The sequence below is a fragment of the Halichoeres trimaculatus genome, unplaced genomic scaffold (genome assembly GCF_033239565.1).
Source record: "Halichoeres trimaculatus isolate MK-OKI-2021-1 unplaced genomic scaffold, fHalTri1.1 fHalTri1_scaffold_12, whole genome shotgun sequence".
Lineage (NCBI taxonomy): Eukaryota > Metazoa > Chordata > Actinopteri > Labriformes > Labridae > Halichoeres > Halichoeres trimaculatus.
In genome coordinates this window covers 29436351-29460996 of record NW_027437190.1, presented here as the reverse complement: position 1 = coordinate 29460996, position 24646 = coordinate 29436351, and the positions used below count along the sequence as shown (strand labels likewise).

The 24646-nt window shown below is 40.3% G+C and overlaps 1 protein-coding gene across 4 annotated transcripts in view; it reads left to right on the top strand.

Annotated features, from left to right (window-relative positions):
- Positions 1-24645, top strand: part of glcci1b (glucocorticoid induced 1b) — a 28473-nt gene extending 3828 nt beyond the window's left edge. For 2 of the 4 annotated variants that reach the window (XM_074682895.1, XM_074682896.1), the window contains exons 3-9: positions 2966-3114; positions 10856-10945; positions 15692-15817; positions 16601-16738; positions 19236-19425; positions 21811-21931; positions 22242-24645. In XM_074682895.1, coding sequence (XP_074538996.1) covers positions 2966-3114; positions 10856-10945; positions 15692-15817; positions 16601-16738; positions 19236-19425; positions 21811-21931; positions 22242-22593 — 1166 coding nt within the window. In that variant the 3' untranslated portion in view covers positions 22594-24645. The remainder of the gene's footprint in view (positions 1-2965; positions 3115-10855; positions 10946-15691; positions 15818-16600; positions 16739-19235; positions 19426-21810; positions 21932-22241) is intronic. The other 2 variants (XM_074682899.1, XM_074682897.1) reach the window with 2 other exon arrangements.
- The last annotated feature ends 1 nt before the right edge of the window (position 24646 follows it).

Below are 24646 nucleotides of genomic sequence, written 5' to 3'. Positions count from 1 at the left end.
GCATGGGTTATTTTTGCCGATATTGGATACATATGCTTTCATACTTATTTTGACCCATAGTGATACTAATGTCTTAGGACCTTTTTCTTAGGATATCATTAGCCAGTGGAGTTAGCTTCTTTACCTTTTGATGATTGCTGCTATATTTCTGTTGTAACATATAACTAGGCATACAAATAGAATAGAACAGAATAGAAAATACTTTATTTATCCCGAGGGGAAATTCAGGAGGAGTCAGCAACAATACAAGAAAACCAAAGTAAGAAAGTGTATAGAAAGTGCAAAAAGGTCCATAAGAAAATAGGTGATGACAGCTTGTCCATCACTGTCCAGTTCAGCCAGTCTCCACCTCCACAGGGTCCAGGACTGAGCTTCTTCAGCAGTCTGTTCAGTCTCTGTCTCCTGGATCCTGTCTGCTCACAGCAGGTGAAGTTCTTCCAATGTAGCATCCATGTCCAGTGTTAGCTCCGTTAGCTATGTCTTTGAATAGCATGATGCTACTCTGCCTTCTGGTAATCCCTCTGTTGCTGGGTTAGCATGGCTAGCTCATCCATCTTATTGGAGATAGATCTTACGTTCCCAATAATGATGGATGGACGACAGGTCCACGTAGTCTGAGAGCCAGCACGCTGTCCTCACCTCCTTCTCCTCACCTTGTGGGGAAACATCAGGCCTTGCACCAGTTAGCATTGACATGCTACAGGCTGCTAACAGCTGATTTCACAGGTGAACAATGCAGCCATGGTTACATGTAGGATCTCCAGACAAACACAGAAGCAAAAATAGTAAATATCGCTGAAGGCAAAACCAGTTTGGTGTCCATGACCAACAAATGAACCATACAAAGTAATGTTACACTCCAAATACAAAGATGACGATGACCAGCTTCAACCTACAGGGCAACAAATAAACAGAATTTGCTGGTGCTGATGCTACAACATTACCAAGTAGTTATTGCTGAGACTTGTTGTTGGCACACATAAGCTGTCATTGTTTGGGTATAATTAATGTGTCACCTTATTGACTGTGCATATCAGCAGAAATGTTCATATTTGCCAATGACGCTGATAGTATTGTGAAACTTTAAAAAACCCATTAATTTCTACAAGCATTGCTCACACACTTGCAAAGCACCAGTTCTGGTGCAAAACAATCTCTGCTTAGCTCTGTTGCTCTGGTGCATGTGTTGCTGACAGTGCAGAGAGTATTGTAAACTAAATGTCAGAGCTGCTGGGCAAACTAGGCACAATATCTTTATCCTACATGGGTTGTTTTTGCATTGGAGCATCTAAAATGAAAATATATAATACTACAGCTGACCTATCTATTGGCATTTAACCATGTTGTTTTGGTCAGCATGGAACAGTGCTTTTACTGCTTATTCTGTATGTCAGTGATGTGACACACAAGTATCACCAGAGTTAGGTTCTTTGTAACAAAACCTGTGATTTTTCTCTTGGGACTATCTGAGACTGTGTCATAAGTTTACACAAATTGTGATTTTCCTTTCAGCCTTGTGGAAATCTACAGGAAACCTTTCTGCTATGGTTAACTGATTCGGACCACATGTTTGTTTTCACATGTGCCTTTACTCTACAGTTAATAAACCACCATTTATTCCTGGAAAGGGCAGAGAGACCTTTTACAGTTTGCTGAAAGATTTTTTTTTATTTCAACTTAAAAATCTTACTTTTAAAAATCACGTAAACCTCTCACTCAGCACATGGGACGGCTTTGATGTCTTGGCTTCTTTCACACTGTTTCTTTTTTTCTCATCAGGAGATTATTTTAGTGGGGGAGACCATGGAAAATAACCACAGTCCCAGTTCTGAGAGCACTGGCTTGGCCTATATCAATATTGATGGAAATTTAGCCTGCTTCCTTTGTCTGCAATGCTTCAGGGAATTTTACTGTAGCCCAGTAAGCTTACTTAGGCAATACCTTTGGGTGGGTAGGCTTGTGTATTCTACAGACAAAGAACAACAATGAATGGCTGTGTAGTTCTGCTAGGAGAGGGGTGCCTCATGTTGATAGTTTGGTCTGTGTGTGTTAGTTTGTGTGTTCACATTAGAAAGGCCTCTGTCTTGGCCTGCACAGATGAGGAAGAGAGTAAATGAGCATGCTTCCTGACTATCATGACATTCATTTATTCAGCCTTTTATACGCTTATAAAGAGGCGAAGAAGAATTCATACTAAGTGTAATGGAGGCTAAAAAATGTAACCCAGATTTTCCTGCAGTCTCATGCTTTCCTCAAGCTTATGTCTCCTGCGTTTTTGTTTTCCTCTCTGTCTTTTGCTTTACAGCGTGTCTCTGCAGGAATGTTGAGTGGATGCAGGCAGTATTGATGTGCATTGTGTTGTGGTTGTTTATGAGTTCTTATGTGGGTGGTGTATGCTTAACTGCTCTGGCTCACAGCAGACTGCTCTCATAACATCAGATACTCCTTCTCAGTCATTTACATTTGCTTCAGGCCTTAGCTCTCAAGCCTGCTTTCTGCCCTGCACTTATACTTAGGAGATTATAAAAATGGTGCACTCTTAGAAAACAAGAGGGGGTTGCCAGGAAAGGCCTTGTCCTATTACAAAGTGTTGCAGTAAAGAGAGTCATAAGCTAAATTATAATTTTATTTTCTTTTTGGTAAGGTGACAACTACATATATCTGAGAAAAGCATGGAAACCTAATATTTTAATAAAGCAACCGTGTTTTAAATTTCAGATAAAATATTCAAACCATGAAGAGTTTTTTATACTTAAAATATTCCCTCCAGTCTTTGGGTTCAGATGGTTTAGGGCTGTATTATGGTTTTGCTGTCGCGTCACCATCGGCTTAGTTGTCACATCAAATGTCAAATTGCCTCAGGGGACTCAGGTATTATTGCTCACTTGTTAGTGATGCTGTAATGGGTGTGTATGCATGTTCATGCGCCTCTAGTCTAATTTCTTGATGCTTGTCCAATTCACAGCAGAAAGGTCCAAGTTACAAGTTCGGAGCTCCAGCGCCATCCGACGGACGTCATCTCTTGACGCCATCACAGGTCCATACCTTACCGGGCAGTGGCCTCGGGACTCCCATGGACCCTATCCTTCGTGTATGAAAGACAAAGCCACACAGGTACAACCCGTTCAGGAAACACACTCTCATGGCTGTAGGGTTGATCAGGGGCGGACTATGTAATAATGGTTGTGGGAATCGAAAACCAGTTCCTGTTGAGAATCGATAAGAAATGTTCCAATCCATCGATACAGTTAGCCTTTGTGCTTACCAATTCCCTTATCAATTCTTTACATTGTGCTGGAGCTGCCAGGCCTTACATCGACTAGTCTGCTGCAGCTATCTTAGCTTAGCAGTTGGATAACCTTTCCCAAGAAAACTCTAATTCAGGATTTTCAGCTTGAAGTTTTACTGAAGAACTGACTTCATAAAGAAATGTACATTACTCTCTCAGGAGATTCATATTCAGTACATTCGAAAATGGTGTAAATCACCTTATTCACCAAAATAACAAAATAGTGCAAGCTTGATGCTAACATACATGGGAAACTGCATTGATATGCTAGCAGTTAGCATACATCAATATAACTTCAGCTTCAGAATAGAATTTCAACTTTCATCACAGAAACATATCACATCAACTCTTTGTAAAAAATACAGAGAATTTCAAATGTCAAAAGCTAACAGGCAATTGAAAGGCTCATGGCTGACTTCATAACTACGGAAAGCTTCCCAACAACTTAAACTATTGCTATAACCACTTTGAGACACTAGATGGCCTACTTAAATTATTAATATATTACAACACAGTACATCAACGTCACATTGTGTGCAATTTTTACCTGTTTCTGTATAATTATGCCCGAAATATCCAGACTCAGGGACCAATTACAGTTTATTCCCTTACAGTGCAAACTCATTCAATGTTGTTGACACAGAAAACCTGTAAAGCTGCTTTTTGTACCAAGAAAATTCACAACATGGATTGATAAGGGAATTGATAAAGAATCAGATCGATAAGCAGAATTGATAAGGGCATCGGTTTTGATAAAATTTGATCAATTCCCAATCCTAGTGGTAGATTTGCATAGTAGGAGGAGGGGCTAGTCTGTCTCAGTTCTTTGCTTCCATTCACCAAGGTAACCTTAAGATAATACATGGGGATCCCTAAGATATTGGTGTCCTGACTTATTGCTGAAAGTAAAAACCGACCTAAAGCCCTGTGCACAGTTAGACTTGAGCTCAGTTTGAGTTTCACCTGGGTGTAACTTTTACTTACACGGAACAGGTGTAAGTCTGCAAGTCTTGTAAAGATAAAAGTCATTTTAAGTTTTGATTTCATATGGTGAATCAATCGCTGATCAGCGCCAAGTTGTAGGTGATGTTCAGTGTTTTGAAAGTGAGGAAGTTCTCACCAAGTTAATGATTACGCTGCTTTACAATGAAAGTTTTGATGAAATATGTTCCAGGTTCCCCCATTAAAAGCTTCAGCAAATGTTCACATAAACGTGCATGTTTGAGACACAGCACAAATTCAACAAGTAAGAGAGTTCTGGTTAAAGATTTGGTTGTAGCTAGGCCCATCAGAAGAGACATGAGCAACTTTACTTACACCCAACTGGTGCACTCAGCCCTGGGTGTTCAAACTCTCTGATTTGGTTCCAGAGTTGTTGATTATTGGTTCTTGTTTCTTAACTTTTGCGAGTATCCCATGTTGCAGTGCCTCAAGAAAACCAAAAACTTCTGAATAAGTCTGGACCTGGAGGGGTTTTAAGTGATTTTTCAGTCTAAAGAGCAGGTGTGTTTGAATAATCATGAGCTGGAATGAACTGAACCAATATGGTCCACATTAAGTTCGGCTAGTTAGATTTAGAAAATCACAAATACCCTCCAGACGTCATGTTAGTAGAAGGTTTCAGACTATTTTAAGACATAATGTCTGGTAAACACCCAAATGAAACACCCACTTTTACCTTTTCGTAGCAACATGTGGTGGTAGATAATTGACTAATTGTTGGTTTCTGTTATAGTGCCTGGTGAAAGTGACACAATAACAAGCTAATCTGGCAGCTCTTGGCAGAATCTCCTGCCACCGCCTTCTTTTTTTCATTATAACACTTCATTACACAATGTACGGATTTAATATTTCAGCTAAGACAGCAGCCACACATCATAACCCACAACTCTGATATCCATACAGCTTAACCAAAGAGTCATTTTAAAGTTTGTTGAAGTTTTGCATTTAAAGAAATATAGTATGGTCATGACATGGACCTTCCCCGCTTTGCCTACAATAGCCTTTCATGTGTGTGAATGGGGACCGCCAAGCTTCATTTACATGGGCTCCATCCTTTAACCCCTCATTTGCCTCGCATTTCTTTGTGTTTAGGCTGAGGAAGTGGTGGGAGGGACTTGCAAGAATTCTTCAAGTGGCTGTATGCAGAGTAAACATCTCTGATTGCAGGGTTCCTGTGCAGCCCCGGAAAGTTTGGAGGAATATGGAAAATCAATTTTGATAAAAATCAGGTCTTGAAAATGTTATTGCAGAAAAATGTCTTGGCACATAGACACAGTGTCTGTAGGCTACATTGTGTTATTTGTCTGTTATACAGAGACCTGGCCTCGACTGGGTTTTGCAGACATTAGAAGTAAAGTTCTGATTGAAGGCAGAGCAGAATGAAAATCCACTTGAGAGATTTATGACCGTCAGTGCTGTGGAAATATGAGATGGAAAACATTTGGCTGTGTTGTAATGATGTGGGAGAGAGTGACACTCTTGACAGTCCTTGAGCGATTAAATGCACAGACTCCCCCAAGGATAGCCAGAGACCACTTCCTGTTAACAAGCAATGCCTGGGCCCAGCTCTTTTATAAGAAAACAACAGCAAAGAGCAGCAGACAAAAGGTCCCTGGCCTCTTTTGTTGTGCTTTGCACAAGTTCAAGACGGCCTCTCCTTTGAGCTGTAATGTAGCCTCACATGGAGGTGAAGTTGTTTGCACCTGTCCCCCAGGCTAAAGCTGAGGCGGGGAGAAATCCCACTGCTTACCACCTGGCCCTCGTGGATGCACGGCCCGCCTGCCTTTTGTGTGGGAGTTGAGGAGCAGAGGGCCCATAGATATGCTAATGGCTGTTCCGGGATAGGTCTGTGCGCCCTAGGCCCTGTGGTTACAGAACACAGAGAACGTCTGTATGAAGATTAGGGCCCTGACACACCAAGCCGACCTCAAAGAACCAGCACCGACAAAGGCAGTCTGATCAAACACTTTGTGTTGTCTCGCGTTGAACATGGAACATGGTAATTTGAGGCTGGCTGCTGTACATTTAATGTATATTTGTCTTCTGCATCTACAGGAAATGACTCATCAGCCTGTTATTTTAATCTGAAAATGACCAACTAGCCAGCTTATTTTTGAATCACTTTGGACATGCTTAATCCCTCACACTATAGTCCAGTGGCATAAACAAAAGATCCTTTAGGGACCCTTACAGTAATTTATCTACTTCTCTCTGCAAGCAGCTAAAAATTACTCTATTATTGCCAAACACTGCTTTCCCCAAAATCCATAATGACAGCTTGCTGTTGCCAGAAATCTCACTTTTGGTTTTGTGTGTTTAAGTCGTTATGCAGACACACAATTAATGCTCATATAGGGCTGTATGATCAGACATTTGTGCCAACTTTTTACTCCTTATGGTTTATGAAATGGTTTGCAAGCTGTTGATGACAGATTCCTCAAACTTTCAACTCTTTCCTGGATCCAAATATAAAAAACCTAACTTCCTACCACAGATACCATGAAATTAATTCCCCATTTTACTTAAAATACTTTTAGCAAAGGGAAAATAATACTATTTCCAAGTTTGGTTCAGCCACACATTTGGTTTGTTAAGTGCTGGTGTAAATTGCAAAAATGTGAAAGGAATGTCACTTGCTGATTCTTGACTTTTTTTGGGACCTTTTTGCTATTTTTTAGTTGAAACCAACAAGTTAAGACTGTAAGTCCAGTGCTAACTCAAGTAGTTTGGCAACTCACTAAATTCAGTCTTAGTAGCTGATCATATACAGTTTTTATTCCCCAACAACTTAAATGATAAACAACCCACATTTTATCACTGCAGTTTGATGACAGAAATAACATCAACAGCAAAAACATGATTGCTTTTGTATGAATGAAGTAAAATGAAGTATTTTGTCAGTATGAGAGTGAAAACAGTGATACATGGTTGCAGGATTATCTGTTTAAGGTGAGTAAGGTTTGAAGCAACAAGGAACAAAAATGCCATCTCAGAGATATGCACTTTGTGGTTTGTTCAGTTTTCAGACTCGCACAGGATATCAGATCGTCAGCTACCGAATCACAATGCATGTTGTCCTCATCTCTAAATGATAGCAGTGGCACTCTGCTCGCATGTCTCGGCGTGCAATCTAAACAGACCCGCACAAATTCCACTGTGATTCTATTGAAGCCCGGTCATTATTTCCTGCTTTGGAACGGAGCTGGATTCTTGAGGATGTTGTCTGCATGTAACCCTTTGGGTGGGAATCATAATGGGAAGCAAGCTGCAGGCCGGGTTTAATCTTCACAGCAGTACATTATCAGGCACAACACCTGGCACACAAGTCTGAAAAGCACACAGCGCAGGCCGGAAGTTCAGGAGCTAGCGTGATAAAAAGGCCTCTGAGGTAAATAAAGGTGGGTGTTCTTGTTGACAGAGGATTTGTTTTAGGGGCAACAGAGTCAATCAAGAAAGTTAGCCTGCAGGAGTTTTAACTGTCTTGTCTTGCCGTGGATACCTGCGGGGAACTTGGAGTTTAATCGCAAATGGAGTTAGCCAACACGATCACCATGTTACACCTGTGACATGATAAAACCTTTTAAATTAAATATTTTCACTTTTTGATTTATATCTCTTTCAAGTGTGGAGCTGAAGGTGAAATTCTTTCAGATGTCTTCACAGAGAATATAGCAAGTTATTATGCCTGCCAAGGAGGTTTTGTTTTTGGGAGAATTTCTTTGTCTGTGAACAACATAACTTAAAAACTAATGAAATTTTCAGGCAATGTTCAAAATGGGATAAGGAAGAAGTGATTAAATTTTGGAGGTGATCCGGATCACCGTCTGGATCCAGAACTTTTTTTAAGGATTCTTTATTATTGTGATATAGGGCTGTTTTCACCATATGTGTATATAACTCCACGATAAACAATCGGATTGCTTTGCAAAACAATACAAGACAAAGTTGCCATAATTTCCAACAGATGTAAAAGTATGATCCAGATCCTGGCAATATTCTGGATACTAAGATCCAGAATATGAAAAATGTACTGGCTCATCATAATTTCAACACTTTTAGGTAACAAATTATCGTAAAAACCTGCAACTAATACCAAATTGTAGCAGACAGTCTGCTGAAAGGAAGTATAACATTAAAGTAGGACTAAAGTGTTGCTGACAATCACAATATACATAGTGGAGGTCTGCGCTCTCTGAGTGCTTTTCTGGCTAATTTTACAGTGAGTTCAGATATGTTAGCCTTTTCCTGAAATGAAAACTGACTTTAGATATGAAGGTTAGGAAACTATCAGGTGTAAAATGGTTTTTAAATATAACATCAGTGTTTTGTAGAAGGGTGGTTTCCTGGAACATCTTTCTTTCTTTTGCCTCTCAAGGTAGAATACTGTGGTTCTTGCCCTATACATACCACTCACTGCCAAATAAAAGTGTTTCACATTTCACAGAGTTACAAGCAGTCAGCAGCATGCCCTACTTGACGTCATAGCACATCTGTGAGAACTTAGTTTTTCCTCAGCAGCTAAGTCCACAACTCCATAAAGCCTCTCTGCCCTTTCAGAGGAAACTGCATTCTGCATGAAGAGATTAGGCTGCAGCATTCAGTCCCTCAGTGTTTGGCAGAGGCATCAAACAGCACAACCCAGTCCGTAGGCCATGCACAAAATGTTAATGCTAAAAGCTAGCTACACATCTGCCATCCAGTGTGGCCAAACACAGTGGTCCCTTGTATAAGAGCACAAGCCCCCATTTAATACGCTGTCCTTTTCTGGGGGGAACCAGCGCCAGCAATCCAGCGTAAACGGCTTCACGGGTGTTCCTCATTATTCACAGAGTGATATTCCATATCATAGGGCAGGGCTTGTGCATTAGCTGGAGAGCCATAGAGCTTTTTCTGTTTGTGTGGGGTCAGGCATAAGGCAGAGTGTGGACACTGACATTTAAGATGTTTCGTAGCACTGTGCTGACCATTAAACGTCAGATATTTGAGGATTTGTTTGAGGACCAGAGGCACTGTTGATACGCATAATCAGGGGGAAGTATGTGGTTTCAGACAACCCCGTGAAACATCCTCAGTCTGTTTCTGTTTTTGCATATATTTACATAACTTAACTGTTTCCTGGTTGATGGAGTAGCGAGACATGTGAAAGACACACTCAGTGAGACAGGACTGCCTCTATGCTCTCTAGTAGGGAGTGTTTTGTATTTCAGATGTTTTCTCACTGGAGTACTAACAACATCAAATCTCTCTGTAGACTCATTGACCCAGTATAGGCTCGGTATTGTGCTGAACATATTACATCAAACCACGGTTGTGTATGTGGGCAAAGCGGGGAAACCAGGTTGTGGGAAACAGCTGCTAGTTAAGTCCTTGTAAATGTCACCTGTGGCTGACAAGGTTGTCTTCTTGGCAGGTAACCGTAAATTATCTGGTGGCTCTGTAATTATTTGCTCAAACTGTGTGAGGCTTGGTTAAAAGGATGGTTGATTTTGGAATGTACCCGTCAGCTAAGCAGGAAGACGAAAACATGAGTTTCAAGTCCTGCCAGAGATTTATTTATCTTAACTGGGCTTACTAATGAAAGCAATCAAACATGCTCTGACTTTATATTTTTCCTGTTGTTTGAGGCTCTTTCCTCAGGGATGGTGTCTCATGACTGTTTTTCCCCATTTTCATTGATTCCAGATTTTCAGCTTTACTTTAAAGCACACAGCGCTCATTACAGCTTTCTTCCCGTCTTCCTCAGCTGCCTCTTCAAACATTTTATACTTCAGATATCGACATTATGCTTTTACCTCGAGTATCCTGGCAGTGAGTTGGATCAAATGTTACTCAGAGGCTTTCTTAGGTGTTCTGTGTGATATTTAGTAGAAACAGGTGTGTGAGCTTTCTGATCGTTTCTTCTCCTGCTCAACATTGTGTTTACTCAGAATTCACGTGGAAATGTGTGGGTTGGAAATTGGACTGTCATGCTGCTGTGATAAAATACACCAGGATACAAGCACAGACATGTTCATAAAAACATTAAGTGTGACACACATGTTGCAACTTCCTAACGTCAGTTTTACTTTGTCACAAAAACATCAACACCATGAATCCTGCTTTGTCGGTTTTTGCTGTCTGTTTTAAACATTAGATGTAGCGAACAAGAAAACAAGGAAACCTCAAAGATAAGCCAAGAGAGTACACAGCGTCGAGAGCACTCACTCTAACCCTAATTCCAAAAACCTAACAAGAGCAAAGAGGTCTCACTCTGACACTGATTTTAAAACCCAACTTACTTTTTAGCCTTTTAATCCATTTCTAACTACCTCACCTTGCTTTTTTCTTGGTGTTTAAAATTTCTTTTTTTTTAAAAACACCAATTTTGTTTTTCTTGAGACACCCATCATGATTTTTAAAAATGTTTTGATAAAAAGTATGTGACCTCCCTATTAGGCAATCTTAGCATTTGAAATGACTAAATTTGCGTTATGTGCCTTCAGTATATATGACTACAAGTATAAAAACCAATTATGAATGCACATTACACCACCTAACAATGTTAAATTTGTTTTTTTGTTTCAGACTCCAGGTCTCTGGATTGATGAGGGAGCAGAACAGGGAAGTCCTCACCAGCGGTCAGCCTCCTGGGGAAGCGCAGACCACCTCAAAGAGGTAAAATCACCTGTTCTCTTTAGTTCTAGACACTTATAACACTAAAGATGAGAGCATCCATGTGCATAGGTGGTCATAGGTTTGAATGTGAGGTTTGACAGGATTAGCCACGTGATTTCTTCACTCTTCCCCACATTACCTGTCTCTCTAGCCTTAGCACCTCTTTTCATAATGGCAAAAAAGCCACAAAACTATCTTGAAACCAACAATGAAGTCTAGTCTAGACATTCTAGTCTTCTAGTAAGAGGTTCATATTGTAGCCCGAGACATTTCTACCCAGTTTAAAACTGTAAATCCTTAGGGGCTGTTTACAAGACAAAAGGTTTTAGGGTGAAACGCAAAAGTACTGTTGAGTTTTGGCCTCTCGTTTTCAGGGAGACGACGTTTTAGCTGACCTAGATCGCAAACTTTTGAAAACGGCCTCCAGAGTGGAGTTTTTCTTAAATGCTGGTCCCACTGTTGCTGGGTTAACAGTAAGCCGGCGCTTTCAGTGGAAACACTGGCGTCACACTCCACTTTGCGTATGCCCATACAACAGTACAAGAGTACCATCATCGCGGACTACCATGTTGTGCTTGTGCTGCTGAATCTGCTGTTTTTTCTTTTATTAGTTTATTTTTTATAAGTTACTTTTGGGGCTTTTTATGCCTTTAATTATAGTAGAAGTTAGTAGAGAGGACAGTGGATAGAGCAGGAAGCAGGGCAAGAGTGGATTTGAATCTGGGCCACCTGCGCAAGGACTAACCTCATGGAGTACGACCTATCCACTAGGCCATCCGTGCTCCTGTTGACTGTTTTTTGTTAACGAAACACGCATCTGTTGCACCGCTTTTACACCGCTTTTGCACCTAGAATTCGCCAATATACCAGATGATCGGCTCAGCTCTACTTCAGTGGAGATCTACCAAAAGCCACTTCTGGACAAGACAGTTACAGCGCCAACTACAGGCCTGGCATACTTACTACAGTATTTTCAATTCTGTTTTCGTATAAACGCAGATTTTTTCTCTGTGTTTTTGGGGGTGAAATATTATGGTGTCAACGGGGCCTTAAAGCCTTTTTCACTTCCTTTGAGGTTAGATTTAACCTGATTACACTAAATATTGACTGAATGAGTAAGTGTAGGTTTATAGCTCATAAATCATTTCAAATTAACTTTAAAAGGACCAAGCGTTTACTCTTGGCTGGGCTCTGTTTGTTTTGTGATATTTTATAAATGATTGCTTATAGCTGATGTGCCCTGAATCCACAAAGAACTTTGAACTCCATCAACACATACTGTAGTCTTAGAGAGAGTGAATAGGTATTCATGTTATCAGATCAATCAACTCACATATTTATGTTTATTGGCACACACTGCGGGGAAACGGCAGGCGTCTTTGTTCTGCTTTTTATGTCAGTGAGATTAATTGTACAGGGAGAAATATGCATTGAGGCAATGGGAGTTTTGCTCACACATGCATCCTCAATTCAAAATAAGACTATCAGGACTGAAATAGTTGTTTTCAAACTTCTTAGTTTTTATGTTCAGGTTGGACATTTCTGCAAGAACACAAATCAACTTGAGGTACATAGACCAAAAGTCCCTTTGACAGCACTAGGCTGGTCAAAAAAAGTTAAGCTTGGAGAAGCAAGATCTGTCCTTTGTCGAGAAAACAAGATTTACCTAAAGAGGCTAAAGAGAGGTTAAAATATTCACCCAGCCAGTGCACACACCATGTTTTGTCATTTTTCAACCTCATTCCAGAGTCTGTTTTATTTGTCGGGGTCTGAGGTCGGTATAAATATTATGCTCCTTAAGACTGGTTTCCACTCTGGTCTATCTGCTGGGCTCGGTGGCCAACCAGCTGACCACATGGAGCTATTAGGTCTCCAAACTCTCCAGACCTCAGTCTAAATTTAACCTCATTCTCCCCTCTATTTCCCACTCAGCTGCACACTTGCATCTCATTATGGTCCTGTTGTTTTTCAGACAGTGCAGGAGCTGCTCTGGAGGGTAAAACAGCCATATTGTTCCCTCTTTAGTCTGCATTTGGACAACTGATTCATGGCAGCTCATCTTACCCAAGAGCCTTACAACACAGCAGAGGTTCAAATTAGTCTGTTGTGGCAACAAGAGCTGCATGCCATCAATACAGAGTCCCAAAGTAATAACAGCACACAGATGTCTTGTTTTTGGCTTTTATTGACCTGGAAAAACTTTAAGTAAAAGAATTTGTAAACCAACACATGCACAGATGATTTTCAATACTAAGCTTGCAGAATGACACTTTTGAAATGTCAAACTTCACAGGTGTAGAAAACTTTGTCAACCATATTTCAAAAAACTAAGATAAAACTGGAGATAAAAAAAAACACAGATTGATCATTTCTGGTCCTTTTGAGTCTGCCCTTGCCTATTTGGTCATTTTTTTCCAAGACAAAGAATTACCCTAGAGCTCAAAAGGTGTTTTGACCCAAAATCCAACAAATCATAACTTTGAAATCAGGAAATAAAATGCAGGACTCAACCAATTGTGAAACCCCTTAAGTCGTTGCATTGCACACATTCTGCACAGAAGAAGATACATGAAAGTAAGACTTACAGCCACAAGAGCTACAAAAACAAAGTTAACAATAGATTAGGCCAGTTTAACTTAAAATCTTAACCATATTTGCATGTAAAACCACACACCAAGCCTCAGGCCCTGTCTTATCTTCTTTTGAGATTACATAGGGATGTTGTCTGGACATGTCTGTATAGACACACTGCTGTGGTGGGTCACTCCATGAACCTAAGGAACTGCCTTTCACCTCCTGTAACCTCTGCACTTCCATGTGTGGGAGGACAACCACAAAAAGAGCAAGTCTCTTTGTTGACTGTGTTGCCAGGATTACAAGATCAGCAGTGAAGACCACACCTTTGTCTGCATAGTACAACTGAGTCTGTTTGGCTCACAAAGGGTATCCTGTTTTTTTCGGCTGATACTGGGCCACATGCAGAAAGAAACACCCGTTGACCTTAGGTGTTTCATCACTGAACATGCTTTACTACTACTGGCCAGAACAATAGTCAAGTCAGTGTTAGTGGGTTCACCCAGGAATGGAATTTTCTGGTAAAGCCTTTAAGATCTCAGAAATGAAATTGCCAACACCAACATTTTCTTTATGCAAGTGTGTTTACATGAGCTATATTTATAAAGGCAGAACTGCAGTAATAAATCAACTTATTGACCATTTGTTTAACTAAAGATGCATTTTGGTTTGATAGTTCAAACTATTTGGTTTCCTGTCGCTATTTAATGTTATTTATCTGATGGTGAGAAAAACAAGGTAGTTCAATATGTTTCAAGTATAAAACATCTGAAAATGTTGAGAATAGGGATGGGAATTGAAAACCGGTTCCTGTTGAGAATCAATAAGTTATGTTTCAATCCATCGATATCATTAGCCTTTGTGCTTAACGATTCCCTTATCAATTCTTTACATAGTGCCGGTGCCACCGGGCCTGCAGCTATTTTAGCTTAGCAGTAAGATAATGTTTCCCAAGAAAACTCTTATTCAGGATTTTCAGCTCGAAGTTTTCCTGAAGAAGTGACTTCATAAAGAAATGTACATTACTCTCTCTCAGGAGATTCATATTTAGTACATTCAACATGGTATAAATCACCTTTTTTTTTACTAAAATAACAAAATAGCGCAAGCTTGATACTAACATATATGGAAAACTGCATTGATATGTTAGCAGTTAGCATACATCAGTATAACTTCAGCTTCAGAATAGAATTTCAACTTTCATCACAGAAACATATCACATCAACTCTTAGTAAAAAATACTGAGAATTTCAAAAGTCAAAAGCTAACAGGCAATTGAAAGGCTCGTGGCTGACGGAAAGCTTCCAAACAACTTAAACCATTGCTATAACCACTTTGAGACCCTAGATGGCCATTAATGTCACATTGTGTGCAATTTTTACCTGTTTCTGTATAATTATGCCCAGAAATATCCAGACTCAGGGACCAATTATATTTTATTCACTTACAGTGTAAACTCAATTAAATGTTGTTGACACAGAAAACCTGTAAAGCTGCTTTTTGTACCAAGAAAATTCACAACAGGAATTGATAAGAGAATCGATAAAGATTCAGATCGATAAACAGAATCGACAAGAGCATCGATATTGACAAAAGGTTATCAATTCCCGTCTCTAGTTGAGAACAATCTTACAGAAGCTACAAATAACAACCCCAGATGTCCACAAACCAAGGAATTTAGTTAACTCCAGAAGCTGGAGACTGAATTTTTATGGTTCTTTTAAAATTCAATCTGTATAATGAATTGAAAAAATCAATCACAGTTTATCTGATTAGTGTCTGATCTCCGTTGATGTTTTATACACCAAATGGTGCTGTTAATCTACTACTTCTAAAATCCATGTGCACTGAAAAGCTGTAAACACAGTCACAGGAATAGACTGTAGATACAGGAATATATCATGATACTGGTTGCTGAGCTCATTCTAAGCTAAAGGACAAGAAAAACATGTATTAAACTAAGACAAACCTTCCTGCCACGGTGGCAGATGTCTGACATTTTAACTACCACAGCCTTCTGTATCCAGCAGATGTCAGGTGCTGAGGAGCTGTACGCTTGTCATTTTCTACCCCCATTCCTCCACTGAGCTAAAATCTCACATTGACATAACTGCTGCTCTCAGTACTCCTTTCAGGAGCGTCTTTGTTGAAGTGAGTTTACTTTTCTTCCAGCAGATTGCTAAACTGAGGCTGCAGCTGCAGCGCAGCAAACAGGTCAGTCGGCAGAGCAAAGACAGGGAGCAGAGCTCACTGCAGCTGTCCCAACAGGCGCAGCATGGCGTTGCATGCCAACCACAGGTGAGTTATTCATGCCAGTATTCACGCCTTGCCAACTGAGTCACCACCATGCTCTTTAAACTGGAAACATTAACCAGGTTTGACTTTGGTGATGCAAGATTTTGACCTGTAAGCAATGATATGATAAGGTAGCTTAGCAGCTAAAGGAAAAAACATACAAAGAAACAGACTGTTATCAATATGTGACCACTACATCTGAAAATAGCAGGGTTAAGTAAGGTGGGTTTACATTTCCAGGGTGAAACAGTGTCAAATATTATGTCAGGGATTTAAGACACATGTTAAAGTGCCTGTATATTGAGATAGCGTGTTTTATGATGGGATATTTTGTTCTGAATCGACAGAAATGATCTTGTTTTAGAGTCCCAGTTCTGACCAGTTATGTAAAAAGAAGGAGAGGAGACTGGGGATGTGTCTGGGCATGCCCCTTCTTCTCATGTGTACTGTTCATTCATTAACAAGCGCCCAGCAACGTTACACATCAACCACTGTGGGAATATGACATACACAATGATATGCTACACTATACCAGCCTGGGCTAGATCACAATCAAAGTGTGTTTTTGTTCTTTATGTCATTTAATCCTGCTTCTCTAACACGTATTTAACCTGAACGCCTCCACCCTGATAAATCTCATGAAACTGGATCAGCCACACAACAAGCAAATTGTGGTGTAACTGAGAATTAAATATGTGTGTGTTGTGTATTTTATGGCATAAATGACTCTTTTTTTAATTTAAGATACACCAATGTGTGTTTGATATTACTATTTCGTCTTTCCAGTACAAGGGAACTTCGTCAGCCTTGTCGGCAATCCCGGTGCCAAAGTCCTTCATATTCAGGGTGCCGAGCAGCGTGGAAGGAATCAACCATGAACTAGAAAATGTGTTTATCAAAGAGGACTGGGAGCAGGTGATACAGGTAAGGATGTGTTTAATAACATCGTGAAAGACTGCGCAGGTCTTAGGAATGAATTGTTTTTAGCTGAAGACTTTTAATTATGTATTATCATGCTGTTCAAGTCCACTTGACCCAGTTGGGTTAAATGCCAGATTTGTTATATGTTGAGTTCTTATAAGAGCAGCCATGTGGGGAAGATGCTCATCTTTAATTGATAGCATGACGAGGACCTTTAAATGGGACATATCATGCTGATCCCTGATTTAGTACTTACATATAATATAATAAATTTGAAAACAAGACCTTTCACCCCCTGAATTTTCAAAAAATGAGATATTGTATTTTTTCTGATATCCTAGAACGAGATTTGATGCCTCTGAAAAAAGGGCATTGTCATTTGGCTGCAAGATTTCGACCGTCAAGAGGATCCTCTCTTTTTATTGGAGCAATCTGATAAAGCAGCTCCTCCTCTGTGATGTCAGTTAGTCACACAACCGCCACCAAGAGTGGAGTATAAATAAAGCTCCCTACTAGCTCTGGCTAACTTGACTGAGTTCTGGATGCAGGGACTCTGCTCTGCTGAGCAGCTCGGCTTTACATGGTGAATTAGCAGTTAAAACACTGTAGTTTTAGCAGATGTCGTAATACTTGTGAGACTGTGATATTTGCATGCTTGTTCTGACATGCACTGTGAACCTGGATCACAATAATTCTGCGGTAATAACATAGTGACGAACTGACGGTAGAGGCGATCTTTAGACTACACTTTCAGCACGATGGATAAAACAGACAGAGAAAAGTAAAGGAGCAGGATGGAGCCCTGTTATAGAAATAGTTTATTGGTGAAGTCTGCCTATATTTCCAAGTATAAACTATACATGTTACAGAACCGGTTTGACTCACCACACTGAAGCGTCCTGAGATGATCTGTGTCTGCTGCAGAACCGTCCGGGTCTGACTCGGGGTCCAATACAAAAGGACGTATCCTACACTCTGCCATTTTGTTAGTGCTGTCAGTGCCTTACGGTGAAGTTTTGGCAAACAGCAAACTCGCTCGGTCTGCCCCATTCAATGTGGCGATTTTGTAAATACTGCCATGCTGCTAAAACCGCCCCCTGGCTCTACCCCCTCCGCCACTCAGATAGAACTGACCAATCAGAGCACAAAGGGCTGTGACGCTGCGAGGTTACTGGAGGTCATTCTTGAAACGGAGCGTTTCAACAAGATCTTCAGAATTGCCTAAACTGAGGATATTGAGAACGCTATTGTGGGTCAATGAAGGAACCAAATGACTTGTACTTAGGGCAGAAATGCTTTACAGGCATCCGAGTCTGGCATAGTGAAAAGGAGAAACAAGCATGATATGTCCCCTTTAAGAAAAGCCTGTGTTTGATAAAGCAACTATATTATCGATGCTGACACAGACAAGAGTATTTTTGACCTGTTTGAGTCATGGGAGGTTCTGGGTAACAATCATAGGACATGGTAATCACGCTCCTCAGCCAAAACATTATGTTCTCCTTTTCTTCCATTCTGCTGACTCAGCACAAGTGCAGTTAAAGCCACAATCTGCAAACAAAAGAGCATCTTATTCAAAACCAAAACCCTGGGTTAGGGAGTTCCCAGTGCTCTTCATTTAATTGAGCATATTGAAATACTCACAGGCAGCGTGTGACGCACAGCAAACACCTACATCCAGACACCTTCTGCAGTGTGTGGACTCGTCAGAGAAGCTGCATTTTTATCTTCCAAATACTCTGACTGTGCAGTTTGTCAGATGTCAGAAGGATTTAATGAAGTGTTAACATGGATGGTTTGGAGATAAAGGTATAATAGATTTATATTTCACTTCACTCAGTCAAACCTAATCAACAAACACATGAATGTGCCTCAGGTCAGGAGCAGCTCTTCAGGCTGTGATTATAATTTATCACATGCACACAAACAAACTCTTGTAAAGTCACTCACTGAGTTGTGGGCTCTACAGTTGGACAGCATATATTCTCACTCACGTTGGATTAAATCGCCTGGAGGCAGGGGGACCTGTAAATCTTGTCTGGCGTGGGTTGTAAACCTTGGCAGGTCTTTGAGCTCTGCTCTTTGAAAGTAGCACACTTGCATATTTTAAACACGCATTAACACATGCATCACTACAGATTTAAAGTCAGTTTTTTCCTCCTTTTCTGTTTGAATCACCTGCTCTGCACCTCACCCAACCGTCTGGTGTGATGTTTGCTTTCTTAGTAGCCTTTTTTAACGGACAGACAAACACACCAGATGCACTTCACCTCGGGGTATTCTTAGATTTAGGACGTTACAACTGATGCCCTTAAGCCAAAACATCATCTTGTCGCTGTGTGAATAGTTCATCAAGATATGCACAGGCACACCTCGACACTTAATCTTGGTTTTCAAGGACTCATAGACACGTGATTGAATTTGACCCTTGAGTTATGATTCTCTGCAAAGGCGAGCACCATTGACCTCTGACCCCCTCCTTCACACTCTGAATTCACAGGCCATGGATGTGGTAGACGGTCGCCGTGCCCCTTTCCCTCCGCATCACTACAGCAGCAGTGGGGAGACACGTGACACAGACACACAGGCGCCTTCGAGTGGGGACTCCAGCCCGTTGCCCCGCCCCTGCAGCTCTGACCACCTCCACTCCCCTGATGGAAGCCCCTGTTCTGCAGAGGAGATCGACAAAGGTGTGCCCTTGATTTATCGACTGAGCATCCTTCCTTTTTTACATACTAAAGGGATGTTACTTCAAGGGAGAGTTGGTGAGGAGGGAACTAGAGGTTTCATCTAAAGAATAATGAAAAAAGTAAACCTAGTAGCTGAGTGTTTATCTTGATTCATCTGATGATGAATGTTAATCAATGATACATTTTTCAGGGACGAAAAGCTATAAAAATTCACAGATTATAAAAACTCCTGGAAGCATAGGTTTTGTTTTTGTCAACTAGACGATGAGGAGACAAAAATGTTTGAGGTGGACACATTTAGTGAAACTGTCCAACATGCACCTGTCACTGCAGGTGCTTTTTAAGACCATCGTTAAGGTGAACTACAGTCTTTGTATTGTGTCCATATCACTTTGAATTGAAGTAAGAGATCAGAAATAGAGCCATCGTGTCCACAGAAAGAGTTTTGTCTAGGGATGCACTGATATGAAAATTTTGCGGATACCAACATCTGATATTGATATTGTTGTTATGGCCGATAACTGTTACCAATATCAATATTGGTTGAAAAAAAAAAAACACCCGACTCAGATGATGTGTTGAGGTAGTTCAGAGAGAAAGAGCGGCGCGATTGTGAGAAAGGACGACCATGGAGAGGATAAAAGGATGGAGCACCCAAAGTGAACGTGATCCAAAAAGTTTGTTTTGTTTGTTTTTTGGATCAAAAACAGGAAAATAGACACAAAAGAAGAGAGTCCAGTCTTCTTAGGTAGTTTTAGTGTTGTTTAGTCATAGGAAACAATATTTTTAGACCCTAAAAAATCTTTTAAGATGCTCTGAAAATGGCAGCTATCGAGTAAATATCGGCCCACTTTTACACATTGGTTAAAAAATGACCAACATCAGCCTTTATCGATATTGATACTGATATATCCTGCATCCTTAGTTTCATCTTTGTTCTTGACTTGAAGGATCATTTAACTCTGCTTTTATCTTTGTGTAATGACCTTTACTTACTCTGGTAGATGAACAGGGACAGCACAGCAGCTTTACATTAGGAGAAGAGACCAGGCTAATGTAGTTCTGAAAGATATTATACAAGCTTCAGTGTTAAGAGAAATCTACATTTTGACTTAAGGCAAATGTAGGGCTGAATGATTTTGGAAAATAATCTAATTGTGATTTGTTTGGACCAATATAACGATTGCGATTAAGCATGCAATTTTTTGGTGGGGGACTTTTATCTTCTGTGTTTTTCACTTAACACAAGCAATTGGACATGCACCGATCGATCGGTGCCGATTTCCTTAATTTTGGGGGATTGGTGATCAGCCCATCCTTACATATGAAACTGATCTTATAAAGAAGAAGGTCTGACAGCCAGCCATTGTTGCTTTTTGCGCTGAGATCTGAGTATCGGCAGGTCAGGCTTTTAAAAGATTGGTGACTGGCCAGAAAATTGTGATTGGTGAACTCCTACAAGCAATAAGTCATCGTATAGTAGACCATATATAAACAGTTATTTCCTGTTGGTCAGGCCTGCATGTTGTGAAGAAATGAGATGAGTTGGTGCATGAATTTATACGAAAAACATATCTTTATTTAACTATTAGAATCACATTAGAATATTGAATGGTTTCACTTTCAGCCTTTGAAGACATGTAATATTCTGCCAGAAAGAAACAGCATATTGACTTTTGATGGTTTAAAGGAAGAGTACAAGTTGTGATATTCCCCCCAGGTCTGTGTACGTGAAGCTTTAATTTTTCTTTTTTTCCTTTGTTGCAGCTTTTGCAGTTTCAAAATTGGATTCTGTCACATTGTGATGTCGGTTTTGGTTCAATTAATTGTGAAGCCCTAGTAAAATGTTTGAATCCAGACTAAAATGTTTTGAGTTTTTCATCCACTAAAGCTTGAATAAAAGTATGTATAAAGATAAAGAAGACAATAATGTGACTAAAAATATCAGGTATTTTTTAACAAAAAGACTGAATCTAATATAGCTGCCAAAATTAACCTTGTAATGTGTATCTATTTTTAGGTTGTCAGTATTACATTGTTAAATTATGTCTTGCATGAGACTCACAATGATTATAAAGTTCATGAAGTTCTTCCCAGGTCTCCCAGACACATGCTTAACTCTGCAAACTGAAAGTAAGCCTCAGGGATTTGATATTTCTCTCCTTACGCAATAACAGCTGGTGTCAAATTTTTATCCTGAATCATACTTTCGTGTTTTTAGTTGAGTTGTATTTTGTTCTGGATTCTTCATAAGAACAAAGGCTCCAGGAAATCACTTTTGGGGGAGCTAGAGATCCCATCTTCAGAAAAAACAACCAAAGTTTTGTCTCATTTTAACTTTAAAAGCAAAGAAATCATGTTTTGTTTTTTTTACTGTATTTTCAGACGGTGTGTGCAGTTCCCCTCTCCCAAAGTTCGCCACATCACCCAAACCTAACAACAGCTACATGTTCAAACGAGAGCCTCCTGAGGGCTGTGAGAAGGTCAAAGTCTTCGAGGAGTTGGTGTAAGTATTTTGATTTTGATTTTATAGCTAGAGGCATCAGAGCTTTTATTTTGTGAAGCATCCTGACATATAACTAATATTTATGTGTGATTGTAGGAATTGTGAAAAAACAACAATATGTGCAGTGTTTTGTTCCATCTCATAGACTGAGATCCTGCGAAATGATACATCAACAACACTAACAAGCTTATTTGCATTGTGGGTGGCAGGGATGAGAGCACAATGGCTTTGTTGAGTAAACAGCTTGCTTTTAATCCAAACAGCCACGTAAATAGAAAATAATACAGAGCTCAATCTCTTTTGTCTCCAGGTCTGGCAAATCAAAAGGCTTCCCCCTCTTCTCGTGCCCCGACAAAAACAAGGTGAACTTCATTCCCAGGGGCTCTGCCTTCTGCCCCGTCAAACTCCTCTGCTCCTCCCTCTTCTCCCCTGTCTCTCCCTCGTCTTGCCCCTCCGCCAACTCTGGTCTCCACAGCAACGACAGCCCAGGGCCTCAGGTGACCCCAACTCAACCCACTGCACCACTAGCTACCTTTCCGGCCTCCGCTGACTGGAGCACCGACACAAGCACAGGCATAAACACAAACAACAGCACAGATAGCCAGAGCCCCGACACAGACGTGGGGAAAGACGGCTCAGCACAAGTACTCCTCACTAGCTAGTCCTCAGGTATTCATGATCAAACCGCCCGCTGCTGAAACAGAACAGCTCGACAGGTGGCACGGTCTTAAAACAAGAGAAAAAAAAAAAAAAGAGAAAAAAGCAAAAAATTATCCTTGCACTCCGTTAATCCTAACGTTAGCCAGCAGGGAGTACCCAAGGTCTGAGGATGACAAACATCCAGCAACATTTCTGCCCGGTCACAGCGTTTGTTCCACTGTGGGTGAGCTCAAAAAGCGCTTCACGGTCTCACAACTATCACAAACTTTCGACAGGACGTAAGAGGGTTCTGACCTTGGGCACAACTTCCCTTAAACCCAGAACTAACCTAGCCTTCTCATCTGTACCAGGACAGAACCAGTAAGAGAAATAGCTTTGCTTTTGTTTGCAAAAAATAGAAAGTACAGCACCAAATATTGTGTTCGTAGTGCCTGCAGTTTAATCAAGATAAGATTTAAAGGAGAAACCTTAACTTTCCTAAGAGAAACCTCTGAGGTATCAGAGAAACATATTCTGTTCATGTTATCTAACCAGCTTCTTAGCGGTTCAGTGTTCAGCGAGCTAACAACTTTAGTATGTATACATAAGCTTTTTGACAGGATGGGACAGTGACTAGCTTCATATTGAGCATATCAGGATGTCTTACAGCCAGAATACATTGCCCCACATTAACCACAATGTTTGCACTTGTTAAGACCTGGCTCAGAGCGATACAAGCCATGGCCTATTTTCTATTTGTTTATTTTATGGTGTTTGTAGCACAGTGTCTATGTGAAACCAGTGGTTACTTGAGTGCAGGCTACACCCGACAAGTATACAAGCCAAGACCTAGATCTGCTTTTCTAGTCTGGTCACTGTTAAAAAAAAAAAAGAAAAGAAAGAAACTTGGTTAGCTCAACACAAAATGCATATCAGCTGTTTTTCAGTGACCAAATAACCAAACACAAAGCACACAGCCCCCCCTATAACTTTGTTTTATTGGCCCTGTCGACACAGAACAGTAACTCAGGTGAAGTGGAATGTACTTGCTCGGACTATGTTGCCTTTCAAAGTGTTTGACTTTCTTTCTCCAGAAAGACATTCCAGTCTTTTGCAGAAATGTTTTATTTTTTATTTTCCCTGGAGAGGGACCTTATTACGAACTGAATCGACTGATTGACGTCACAGCTTGTGACAGATGACTTTGAATTAACCTGTTCAGGTAAGAGTTTCAGGTGCTATGAAACATTCCACAGGTCGCGGGTGCATTGGTCAGCTGCGAGAACTCAAGTAAACTTAACTAGCTACATAAGCTACACCCTCCTCAAACGAGAAGATGACAAATATGTCTTTTGTTACATCCCCTTCGTCAGAAATGTACCAAAGTAAAGTGAAAAACGATGAAACGCCTGTCATGTATTAGGGACAAGGAGGCCTTTTGTTTGTGCCAGAGGCAGAACGTTTATGTGCACTTTGTTTTGTTTTCAAACAGTCGAGCGACATATAAACACTGGTTCATAGTGTTTCTAACTTAGGGGATAATCTTTAGACCAACGCCGGAGCACTTACTTGGAAGTGAGATGATAATCACTGTTTTTGTTTTAGACCAGTTTGTCAGTTAAAACAATCAGAACTTGAGCGTGCAATTGATTTTGTTTGAAGTAAATCTACACTAACAACTTCGGTGTAACACAGTTTGGCTCAATAAAACACAGATCCAACTTCAATGCCCGAAATTTTCCTACACAAGTTAATCTCCAGAGCATAAAGAAGACAGTTTTATTGAACTGCTGCATGTGTCATTCCAAATTTTTGCTCCATCAAGCCTTCTTGCCACAGAAACACACGTATGAACAATATGCAACACATTCCACACAGTTTAAGTTGAATAACTTTTCTGCTCACAGCTTCTGGAGTTACAATCATACTAACACTGATTTTATTCACAAGCTCATTGTGCAGTGCGGATAAGATATGGTTGCCATGTTCAGCAACAATGATTCAGTTCTACTGTGTATTACGCATTTTTATGTAGATCTTGTGTGTGTTTTTCAATAAAGAAAAGAGAAAACGTCT